General features: G+C 54.7%; 1 protein-coding gene across 1 annotated transcript in view; it reads left to right on the forward strand.

The window, feature by feature from the left end:
- LOC123275617 (cadherin-23-like) overlaps window positions 1–12,611 on the forward strand; it is a 323,533-nt gene that overhangs the window by 199,270 nt on the left and 111,652 nt on the right. The window contains exons 10-11 of the mRNA XM_070489764.1: window positions 5,952–6,064; window positions 7,700–7,888. Coding sequence (XP_070345865.1) covers window positions 5,952–6,064; window positions 7,700–7,888 — 302 coding nt within the window. The remainder of the gene's footprint in view (window positions 1–5,951; window positions 6,065–7,699; window positions 7,889–12,611) is intronic.

Here is a 12,611-nt window from a genome sequence, read left to right on the forward strand (position 1 = left end):
GAGGTGGACCTTAAGAATGGGAAGGGCCCAGGAGGGAGCCCTTGGTTTTCCTTTAACTCGGAGGGCAGCGAGAGCGGTCGCCGTTAGCCCAGCGGAGCAGACAAAGCAATTGAAAGTCATCAGCCTGTGTTCCCACACGCACCATCAGCCGCTCTAAACTGCTTTTCACCCCGACCCAGCTTTGCCACGGGTCAGGATGCTGCCTGCCAGATAACAAGGGGACAAGATGTGAGAGTGATGAGATTTGGCAGGGGCCAGGAGGAGGGGCGCCTGGGGAAGGGGAGTGCCTGCCAGCCTCGAAGGAACGAGGAGTTGGGAGGGGAAGCCCCCCACGACTCAAAGAGAACCACTCCTCCGCTCCCCAAGTCTGACCACCTACCCCCCTTTACCCCCTCCCGTCCTGGTTCCGTCTCCCCCTTCCTCCCCATCTTTGACCGTAGTGTGACACAGAAGCCCTTTGCTTGACTCTGCTGCGCCCTCTAGCTGCCACTCTGCCTCTCTTGTTTTTCACACCAAACTCCCGCAGGCCTACCTGCCCTCACTGTCCCCACTTACGGGCCCCACCTTCCCTCAGGATCTCACAGTCTGACCTCTGGGGGCATCTGAAGATCCCAGCGGGGGCCTTCGCTGGATCTCCCGTCTCCGGAGCCTCTCTCTCTCGGCACTGTTTAACCCTGCTGACCATCTCTGACTCAGAACTTCCTCCTCTCCTGCTTCCAGGCTCCTGGCCCTGTGCTGGTTTCCCACCTCCTCTCTGACCACTGCCTGGCTGTCTAGATTTTCCTGCTTGTCCTCACTGCAGCTGCCTTGCCAGTGCCTGTGTGTGTCACCCCCTTTATGCTGACAGCTCCTATCTGCAACCTGCCTTCCCACTCTAGTCCCCACTGTGGGCCCTCCCTGCCTAGAAGACATTGCCACATGGACATGCTGCTGCTACATAAAATCCTGTCATGGAGGAATTTATCCAGAACTTTCCAGAATGTATAATGGTTTTTAGCTGGGACTCCCTCTTGAGAAAAAAGCAGCTTTGTTGCCACTTCATTCTGTGAAGGATGATCTCTTATTTGTCTCATCTGGTTCCCTTGTCCCTTAGCACAATCCAGGTACAGCTGGAGTGCAAACGTGTGTAGGGCCAATGCCTGCAGAGAGGGAAAGAGGGACACCAATCCAAGCCCCGGCTGCCCATGTGCTGGTCACGTGGCCTGGGACACGTTATCTCACGTCTCTTGTGAGCCTGCTTCCTCACACTTAACACGGGATATCTTCTGATACTGTTATTGTGAAGACTAAGTAATATAATTTTGCCAACAGCTTAGCTCAGTGCCTGGCATGTGTACATGTTCACTAAATAGTAGCTACTGTTTTTAATAAATAGGAGAAAGAAGGCTGTGACTCCTTTGGCAGCCTTTCATGCTTTGGCAGGCTTGATTCACAGGCTCGCAGCCTCATTCTTGCAAATCTGAAGTCCTGACACCTGGAACTCCAGAGGAGGTAAATGCCCCCAAAGAGCCAGCGGGACCAGCAATGACCTGTGTGAGCACTTTAAGTCACCAGCTCCCAGAAGCCTTAGGGCGCTCGAGGTGCCATCCGACGCCACCCCAGAACCCCTCCCCTACCGGGTATCTCCATACACACCTGGGACAGCACCTGTCAGCCCAGGGGAAGCAGCTGCCCTCTGCTCAGCAATGGGGGCTGAACAGGTGAGAAGCGTCCCGTGAGCCTCCCCGGCCAGTCCCCATGGGACTTGCATAAAGGATGTCTGGGAGACCAGAGGGTTGACGTGGTGGTATCTGCTTCCAGGATAGCAGAGGAACTTTTGTCTGTGTGGCTGCCAAACCCACAGCCTCCCCACCCCCAAGGGAGGATGGTGGGAGAGGGGGATAAGGGAAGAAGCAAGGAAGTGATGACTCATCCTGAGGGGTGAGTGACGTAAGAGCAGAGGCCAGAGCCCTGGCTTCAGTGCCCTGTGGACTAAGGGCTTTGCTCCGGACCTTGGCCTCAGGGCCACCACCTTGTACACATGGCCCTTGGTTGAGGCTGTCCTGGCAAGAGGAGGGGGTTGACTGTGCTCCTGCTGAGCAGATACCTCTGGGCACAGGCTCCCTGGCTGGGGGTGGGGTGGAGGAGGGGACCACGGTGGCATCATCTTGGCGAAGCACAGGCAGCCAACATTTGTGGGGAGCTGCCTATGTGCCAGCATTGTATTAACTCATTTAATCTTCACAGCAACGCTTGGGGCTGGGGACTGTTGGTACCCCTGTTTTACAGACTAGGAAACTGAGGTCCAGATATGTTAAGTAACTTGACCAAGGCCACCCACCTAGCAAGTAGCAGAACCATGATCTGAACCCATGCGGTCTGCCTCCAGAAGGCGTAATCTTAACCACCTCTCTACTCCATGGTGCTTTTCTTCAGGCACTTTAGCTCACAAGGACTTATGTGTTCAATGGTGTGATTATGTCATAAATGTCGATCTTTACTGTGAGACTGAAGGCATGAACCTTCAGTTCTCTATGATTCTCCAGCACCTTGCACACAGTAGGTGCTCACTAGGAACTCGAAGGAAGAGTGAACTAATCAATCAATCAGTCTTTGAGTGAGACCCACCATTCGCCCTCCCTGCTTGGGGCACAGGGCTCCCCTACTGGCCCCCCAGCCAGCATCCCAGTGACTGCTTATGTTGCCATGGTGACAGTAGGAACATCAGGGCCAGTGCCTCACTCAGGTGGCCTTGTCAGTTCTCTGGGTGTTGGTCCTGGGAGTTAGTGATTCATACTTGGCGGGAGGCTGGAGGGTTGAACTCCACGCAGATAGATATGTGAAAAAGAAGTGTGTGTGTGTGTGTGTGCATGTGTGTGTGTCAGGGGAGGGTCCCCGAGTTTGCATGTGTACCAGTGGGGGTATTTGCCTGCAGGCTTGTTGGGCAAATGCCTAGGTCAGGGGAAGGGATGTTTTATGTGCTGGGGACAGACTCTGGGTTGGGGACAGGCAGCTTGGCCACGAGCAGGGCGAAGGTGCTGAGGGGGAGATGCAAGTGAGTTCCAGGGTAGATAAGCCCGTTGTCCAGCCCAAGAACCAAAGCACATCGCTCAACAAGGGGCTTCTGGTTTGTGAATGATTTATAGGAAAACCTTACGAAGATGAAAATTGAATCACATTTAGTTAAACATCTGATAGTTTCCTTTATTGGGAGAATAAATTCATATGAAAATCCAGAATGATGAGGTGCCGGCCATGGGGGCTGGGGAGGGGCCCATGTCTTGTGTGGTGGGAGAGGGGGTGGGTGCAAGAGGCTCTGAGGTCTTCCTCAGGGCCGCCCCTCAGCTCAGCATTTAGGGGCTCAGAGGATCCCACCCCCAAAGGGCCTGCGATGTCTGTGCTTCACCCACCTCAGCACCGATCTCCCCGTAATGCCAACACCTGGTTGAGGGCTGCATCCCTCACCTGAACGTGTCCCTGGCACCTTGCGGGAGCTCAGTACTCATTTGTTGGGGGGATTGGCTCATGATGAAAGCGTCCCTCCTATCCTTCCCCAGCGGCGGAATTCCCCACTAAAGACACTCCCGTCTATCTGTGTGCATGTGCCCCCTTGCCGCCCTGGCTGCCTCACTGCACAGACACAGCAAGAAGGCAGGAAGCCTTAGGCAATGGGAGGCTGCAGTGAGGTCCCCTCACTGGCCCTCTGTCAGAGTCCCCAAAGCCCACAGTCTGAGAGTGACAGGAGACCTGAACAGGCTCTGCAGTCATCAGCAAGCTCTCGCCTGCCTCGGCCACCCCTGCAGCAGGCTGGGAGGACGGGGCGGGAGCAGCCTCCAGCCACCATGTGGGTAGAAATGGGCTGCTTCTCAGACCAGCCCCTGTCCCACAGTCTACAGCTAGAAGAGGAAGTGCTCTCCCCTCTGCTTTTGCTCCAGGTAATCCAGAGATGATATGTGCCCCTACTGTGTGCAGCTCCCTTTAGAGCCAGCAGGGGGAGGAGCCAGGAGTACAGCAGCTTCCATGTATGTGGAAGGCCTGGTGTTAGTTCCCTCCTATGGAATCACTGTGCACCCACCCCCTCCCCAAGCCTGCCCGTGCTCCAGGCCCAGCTCAAACAGCACTTGCTGAGTACTTATTTTGTGCCAGGAACTGTTCCAAGCCTGTATATATATTTTTTTTCACACTCATTTAATTCTCAGAACTCTTTGAGGTAGATCCATTATCCCCATTTTACAGATGAGGAGATGAAGACACAGAGTTAGGTAAGTTGCCCAAGGTCACACAGCTAGACAGTGGTGTAGGGACTTATTGCCACCTCCTCCGTGAAGCTTTCCTTCCTTGAGCCTTCCCGTGTGTAACCAGCCTCACTCTGCTGTGAACTCAGAGATGCTGATTCTTGTGGGTGTCGAAGCTCCCATACCAGACTGCAAGTGCTTCAGGGTCAGAATTCCTGGCAGCCTGGCATCAGCATCCCCCGCAGTGCCAAGCACGGGCCTGGCCATAGGATGGCCTGTGCAGGGGATGGCTGAGCGTGTAAATGAACTGACACACTCCTTGATGAGGAAGAGGGAAGAGTGGAACTGGGATTTTCCCAGGTGAGCTCACAGCCTGGTGGGAAGGGCACAAGGGCAAGTGCTGGGCCCAGGTGGGCTGGGAGCAGCCATCCTTCAGGAGCGTGCTTGCCACAGTGTGCCAACGCTGGCCAGGTCCCCGGAGGGACAGTCTGAAAGACCCCAATCTTCAGGGGGCTTTGAGGCTGGGTGGAGAGATCACATGAACACACAGGAAGCAACCGGAGAACGTACAGAACAGTGTCTGCTGCCTGTGGGGCTGGAGGGGTCAGCCTGGAGGTAGGACGCCTTCCTGGAGGAGGCGGAGGAGGGCTGGCCCGGGTGGGAGGAAGGCGACACTGAAAGATGAGGAGGCGGAAATGAACACAGTGATGTGGGGAACCTGAGGAAGCCGCTGTGAGCGCTCGCGGAGCCTGCAGGGGGAGCATGAAACAAAGTGGGTCGGGGAGAGGGGTGCACACAGGCCTCTGTCTGAGCCAGTGTCTTTTGTCTATGATTTTTGCCAATACGTACTTTAAATTTTAATAAGTACTTAAAATAAATACTTATTCTTAAAATTGAGTTATTTGTTAACTTATAATTTTTGTAAGAGGAAACTTTGTATCACTGCCATATAGAAAATTAGAATAAAATAGAAAATGACCTTAAAAATAAGTAGAAAGGAAGCAAAACGAGGTTTCTTCCTTAGTCCGTTGAAGCTGCTATAACAAAAGACCGCAGACCGGGTGGCTTACAAACATCAGAAGTCGATATCTCACGGCTCTGGAGGCTGGAAGTCCAAGATCAGAGGGCCTGGGCCTGGCCGGGTGAGGGCGGCTGTCTGGTTCACAGGTAGCGCCTTCTCCCGCGTCCTCGCCTGGTGGAAGGGGCGAGGGAGCTCTCTGGGGTCTGTTATCGGGGACTCAGCCCGTTGGTGAGGGCTCCGCCTGCATGACCTAGGCACCGCCCGAGGGCCCCCCTCCTAGTGCCGTTGTGTGCGGGCTTAGGATTTCACCGTGTGAATTCTGGGGGGACACAATGTTCAGACCATGGCGGATGCTGAGTCCTACCTGGGTGCTGCTCCCTTTGGAAGGCTCTGGGCCTGAAGCCTGCTCTCTCTTTGTTAAAAAGGAGAACAAGCAAGACTTACAGTGGTGTTAGACACATATTAGCACCAAACCAAGACTTTCTCCTGACTTAGAGAGATGGGAGGAAGACTGAAAGGACATAAGGTTCTCTTTCTGTGAATCATCGCTGCCACTGCCTGGGCCGTGTCCTCAGAGCGCTCCCCATCACTGCTGGAGCTGGCATCTGTTTTAAGTTACTGATCATCCTTAACGCCCAGGGAGGCGCCCTGGCCCCAGCCCCATGTCCACTGGCCCGGGGCCCCAGTCATACCTGGAATGTTACTTTCTCGTGCAGGGAATACCAACAGTATCTTCGCCCTGGACTACATCAGCGGAGCGCTGACCTTGAACGGCCTACTGGACCGGGAAAATCCCCTGTACAGCCACGGCTTCATCCTGACGGTGAAGGTGAGAGCCAGGCAGCGGGCACCTCCATCACATGGAGAGGGGATGCCCACGCCATGGGGCCAGCCTCCAGCAGTGCTCCAGGAGGCGTCTCGCAGCCTGCACTATTCCCAGGACTCATGCCCAAGGCCCCTGTCGTGAAGGAAGAACGCTTCTCAGGTGTAGGCTGTGTCAGGGAGCTGGCTGGGTGCTCAAGCCATTATCAGAGACCATATAGGATCTGGACTTTTATCCCCATATTAGGGACGAGGAGGCACATGGCAGGTGCTTACCCCATGGTCCTCACTGCTATCCGTGATGCCACGTTCTCTGTTGTAGCCACCTCAGATTGCTAGGTTTATACCATTTCTGGGGTTTTGTCCCATTTCTAGTTCTCACAGCTTCCGTGGGGCTATTACCTGGGTAGGAAACAGCAGTGCAGTGGGTCCCCACCCAGGAGGTGTGGTGGAGCTGCAACCGCCTGCCACTCATGGCTGGTTTTAATTAAAATCAGTGACTTGTGGAGCCATTCCCTGGGAAACACATTTAGGGTATGGATCCTGCTTGGGCCATAAGGTCCTCCCCAGCCCCAGCCATCAATTGAGGTGGGGGCGGGGGTGGGGGGCACAAGGACTGTGAGGAGAAGGGCTCTGGGAACAAGGCCCTTCCTTCGGCGTGGGGAGGATGGTGCTGCCCAGCCTGGCCCTTAATTGCTCTCCTTGACCTTGAGAGGGCCTGCGGCAGCAATGGATTGACTGGCCCTCACTCGCCCTCTGGCTCCTTCCTCTTCAGCCGCTGTACACGTGAGGCTGCTAACACTGCCTTTCCCCCACCCAGTGCCAAGCCCGCGGGCCCCCTCAGCCTCCCCTCGGGTCTCTGCTCCCTTCCTGCAGAGCGGGCAGCTCCATGAGAGACCTGCTCCTCAGTCCCAACACTGTCCCCAACTCACTGTGGGACCCTGAGCCCACTTTGTCCATCTTTATATAAAATGTGAGGTGACTTCCCAAACGTGGCTGTGAATCCAAATGCCCAGGGAACTGGTGACAGACGCCTAGTCCTGGGCCTCTCGCCCGAGGTTCTGGTCGCGAAGTTTGCAGTCGGAACTGGGAATGGGTATTCTGGAGCCCGGGGGCCCTGGTGCAGAGACTGAGCCCCCAGGCATCTTAGTCCATCTATTGCTGAGTCCTACCCAGATCCTCATGGTGCCTGGCATGGTGTTCAGTCCATAGCAGATACTGAATTAAGTTTTAACTACCTGCTAGCACAAAATTCTTGGCCTCGGTTTCATCATCAGCCAAATTGAATAAAGACTCTCCCTTTGCCCCTTGACAAGCCCTCAGATCTGTCTGGTCATCCCCACTTCACCTCATCCCCTTGGTTCTAGCATGCTACAGCCTGAGTTTGATATCTACTGTGGCTGTGTGTCCTTGTCCTTGTGAAGTTACTTAACCTCTCTGAGCTTCAGTTTCCTCATTGGTAAAATGAGGGTCAGTAAAATGGGGATGCTAATGATAGAATCTCCTCTTGGGGTTGTCGTGAGGATTGGATGGAACAATTCACATAAAGCACAGTGCTTCTCATTGGGAAGCCTTAGTAGTGATAGCTATTATTGTGATTATGGCCACCTTCATCCCCAGGGTGTTTGTCCTCTATCTGCAGGGCACAGAGCTGAATGATGACCGCACCCCATCCAATGCCACAGTCACCACGACCTTCAACATCCTGGTTATTGACATCAATGACAATGCCCCAGAGTTCAACAGCTCTGAGTACAGCGTGGCCATCACTGAGCTGGCACAGGTCGGCTTTGCCCTCCCCCTCTTCATCCAGGTGGTGGACAAGGACGAGGTGAGTCCCTGGAACGCATGGCTCCTCCAGACCCACGCCCTGCCTGGGCTGTACAACCCTGGGAAGGACACCATCTGTAGAACAGAAGCAAACCTTTCTGCGCCCTCTCCTGCTGTGTCCTAAGAATGATGAGGCTGCAAAAGTCAGTGGTCTCTAAGCTTTTGGATCACTCCTTTGCACCCTGCGAAGAGCGTGTGCACACACACCTCCCATGTGCAGTATTTATTTAGAAATTGTACACGTGATCATCCTACTAATCTAGCATGGACATCATAAAACGTACACCAAACAATAGAAATTTACAAAGGTGAAAGCTCTTGTATGAGTGGTGACCTGGGAAGAAAGTCGTATTCCGGCTCTAGCGTGATAGTGACTCCTCCTCTTCCGTGCGAGGGGCGTACATGCTTTCAGGGGAGCCTAGGCTGGAAGGAGACTCCAGAGGGATCTGGGACGCCCACAGCCCTTTGCCTAGGGCCTGCCTGGCTGAGGCTGATCTTAGAAGGAAGGGACATGGGCCAGGAGTGAGGAAAGCTTGAGAAGGGGAGGAGGGAGGAGGCTCCAGGCCAGGCTGTGGCCCCCATGAGCCCTGCCATGCCCTGCGCCATTGGCCCAGGGGCCAGGCCTGGATGGGACAGGCTTCCATCCCCACAGGGCCCCTCCCAGCTACCTCCTCCCCGGCCCCTCTCATGCCCTGTGTTGCCCGCCTGTCAGCAGCCACAGACCTTAACAGGACTTCTCTCTATTACGGCTGCTCCCCCAGCCCACGCTGCTCAGGAATTTCATCAGGGTCTTCAGCCTGAGGTGCTTCTCTGCGCTTACTCTGCACACTGCTTGCACGTTGGCCTTGCTCCAGGCCCAGTTCCTCTCATTCCTCCTGCCCCTCTCCGCTCTGGCTGCTCAGCAAACCACCCAGCATGCCCATCCAGGAGCCCTTCCTCCCACATCCCTCCCCATGTCCTGTCAGCTTCTCTCAACTGGACAGGGGCCCCCGTCCCCGCAAGGACTCAGGGCTGCGAGGGCAAGTCATTCCCACCATGTGCACAGGTGTGTGTATGTGTGCACACGTGCCTCCATCTCCTGCTAAGTCATTCCATACCTCTCTGTCTGGCATAACTAAAGTATGTACTGAGCACCGACTGTTTGCTAGGAGCTCTATTTGGCCCCTTGAGGGAGTCCAGGAAGTGTAACCCATGGTCCCCATCCCAAGGGGCCACATGTGTTTATGCAAATATGGTCTGTGCATTTTAAAACATATGCAAATATGTACAAAGTTTACAGGGTGGAGATGAACAGGTAGAAACACCAGTTCTGACACTTTCTCACGCCCCAGTGGACCGTCTCGTGCCCCCCGAGTGCAGCACCCCCTTTAGAGGCTGCTGTGTGAATGGGACCTCGGGAGAAAGGCCTTTCTTAGGTCTCAGGCTGATCATGATGCCTAAGAAGAGAGAGGCCCCTGCCAGAGTGTGAGTCCAGGGTCCAGTGACCGCGGGCATGAGGGCTCCAGAGCTCGGCTGAGGAAGGGTGGGAAGATCTGGAAAGGCTCCACAGTGAGAGGGGACTAGGCCTGAGCCTTGGGCACAAATCAGATGGTGGAAGAGAGCGCAGGAGGCCAGTGGGCCAGGCATTGGCCCACAGAGAGGCCCCGGAGGCAGAAACCTGCGAGGTGGAGAGAACAGGAGTAACCGATGTGCTGGTGCAGGGCTTGTGTAGTGGCTGTGGGAAGGTGGGCTGGGACACAGGCCTCAGAGGGCCTTGAATGCCAAGCCAAGGAATCTGGGCCCCATTCTGGAGGCCACCCAGAGAGGAGGCAGCTCGTGTAGTGGTTCACGGCATAGGCTCTGGAATCAGATGGGGCCTGTGTTCAAGTCCAGCCTTGCCATTTGCTAGCTCTGCAACCTTGGGTGAGTCACTGACCCTTTCTAAGCCTCACTTTCCTCATCTTTATAAAAAAGAAATAACAAGAAAACGTAGCCGTCAGTTTCTGTTGCCGTAACATTAACACTGAAACAGAGTTTGTTTCTCCTTCAGACAACGTGGCCAGCACGGGTGGGCAGGTAGCCTCCCTCTGTGTAGGTGATCAAGGGCACACTGCCCGCTTACGTTGGTCACTGCCGTAGGAGGGGACAGCTAGGGGGCAAAGCACCAGCTCTTCTATGCTTCATCCCGGAAGTGGCTCTGTGACTTCCAGCCAGGACCAGGGGACAGAACTAGCTATGTTCCCCCACCTGACTGCCAGAAGGCTGGGGAAAGTGAGGAAGCAGCTACATGTTTGTGTCCACCACGAGCACTGTGGATGAGGGATGTGGAGAGGAGGCAATGAGATGACACGTATATAGGACTTAGCACGGTGCCTGCCACACACGGATGTTAACCAGATGGGTCCAGGGAGCATCGGCACCAGCAGGGCCGGAACCCCCAGGGCCCCGCTCTGGGGTTGGGGGATTTCCAGGTCACCTGACCCCTTGGGTTTTTCTCAGGCTCCCTTTGCTGAAAGCCTGTCTGAAGCGTCTGCAGGAATGCTGAGGGCTGTCAGGGTCCAGCCTGCCACTAGTGACCACACCCCCCCAGGCAGAGGCATCAGCATGCCCACTGTGGACAGGGTGCCCAGCACTGCCTGGGACCATTCCGTGCTTCCCCAGGGAGTTGGCCACTGCCTCTGACAGCAGAGGACTGGCCTCCTCTCCACAGGGTCCCCCTTCTCCAAGGCAGGGTGAGGCGCAGAGAGAGAACTATCACAGGGGAGAGGCAGCCCCTCAGCCCAGACGCCCCCGCCCTGAGGTCATCGGGGTCGTCTTGCAGTCTTCCAGTAGCACTGTACTCAAGCCACCGCAGACATGGTCCTGGGCTGATCCTAAATAAGCAGGAGGGATAAATGCTTTCTAATTTGCCCTTCTTTTTCATGTCTCCCATCTCTTCACTCTCCAAAACTCTGGAGGATTCAGATCTACACAGGTCCATGCTCCCAGGGCCCAGTCTTGGGTGCTGAGGGTCAGGGCCCGGGCTCCCAGGTGGAGCTTTCAGCCATGTTGCCAACAGGAACAGCAGACAGAGGCCACTGACTCTTGAGCACTGCCCGAGTGCCCAGAACCTGTGAAAAATCAGGGAACCCCAAAGAGAAATCAGACAGGTTCTGTAAAAGAGACTTTTAAAAAATTGTCATTTCTTCCAGTTCGCTTTCTGAGGGGAGAAGACGTCTGTTGGGAGTTGCATCTGGGTGTCCGTGACTAGATTTGCTAGGCGTGGCAGAAAATGTGTTCTCAGAGCAAACTTGGAGGAGGGAAGGGAGCACGAGGAGAGGCGAACTCCCTTGGTCATAGTTCCCTGGGGCCTTGCGACCCTGCCTTGCACTCACCATGGCTGATTTTGCGCTTGTCAGAGTGATGATCTCAGTAGTATCCGTCTCCCGGATTAGACTGGCCGAGCCGCAGGCGGGGGCCGGTCTGCTCTTGCCCACCAGTGTACCCAGTGCCTCACACTCTGTCTGGCACATGGGAGGCACTGCAGAAATAGGTACTGTGTTGAGTTAAAGCACGAGTAAGTGATAAAAGTAGCAGCGAGGTGACCCAGGGCCTTATCCAACCTGGATCGTCCGTCAGTGCTCCGTGCTGAAGCCCAGTTCCAGCAGAGTTAATGTAGGAAGGTGACCTCAAAAGTCCACTGTGGGACAGTAGAGGGTGCTGATGGAAAACAGAAGGGGAAGCAGGAAGCAGTTTAATCTCTCAGTCAGCACTTTGTGGCAGTCATTCCTAATAAGGAGGCTAATCTAATTCACAAAGACTAGCTAATGTCTGCCATCCCCTCCAGACCTAAGATTCTGCTCAGTTTCTTGCTGAATCTCAGGCTCTGCCTGACCATTCAAAACAAGAAAGGTTCTTGAAAGAGGCTCTTTCTATCTCCCAAGGACTCCGTCCTCATTGTCAAGTCTTGCCGAGTAATTTCTTCTCCTTTGCCCAGCTATAGAAAAGTCACAGAAGGCAGAAAAGGAAAGGCTGGGGTAGGCTGAAACCAAGAACAGCCCATTTGTACCGCGTGACAGTTGAGATGCAAATAGACGGATGAAATGCAAATCACGAAAAAAAATCTCCAGGCAAAGCCCCCAGGAGTCAGCCTTGCTGTGGGAGCCCATCTCTGAGTTTCAAATTAAAGCCTGTGGCAGCCTCGTTCACCGCGCCCTGGTTGTTCATGGCTCTCCTCTTGTCTCTCCTGGCTTTCTGGAAGCCACAGGACATAAGCAACACACTCGACACTCAAGAACACACTTGGATCCTACCGTATGCTAACCCACCCCTGCCCGCCATGCGCTCTGTGCCTCCTCCAGTTTGGTCAGCTTTCCCTCTCCCTATGGTACCTACAGAGCTCCCTGGTCCTCCTACAGCTGAGCCGGCCACAGGCCGTTGTGTCTGCCCACCTGCACGGCAGGGTCCTGGGATGGTTAGAATATTCTGTTCAGTTATCCTAGAAAACACTCTTCTACATAGATGCAAGTGGAGTATCTGTTCCGCATCCTGCCTCTAAGCACTGGGGAGGAGAGCAGGGAGTGTGGGAGCCCATCGTGCCTCTGGCTGCTTTACAAATTCCAGCAAAGGGGGTTGTTTCTAAACAGTGTTTCTGCATTGTGCACGACCCCTCCCAGTTGACTTAGCTGAAAATTGACAGTTCCTCTCCCGCAACATCAGGAGAAATACCATTCTCCTGCATTCTACCTTCTTCTCAGGAGTTGAGA

Source organism: Equus asinus, chromosome 2, assembly GCF_041296235.1.
Source record: "Equus asinus isolate D_3611 breed Donkey chromosome 2, EquAss-T2T_v2, whole genome shotgun sequence".
Lineage (NCBI taxonomy): Eukaryota > Metazoa > Chordata > Mammalia > Perissodactyla > Equidae > Equus > Equus asinus.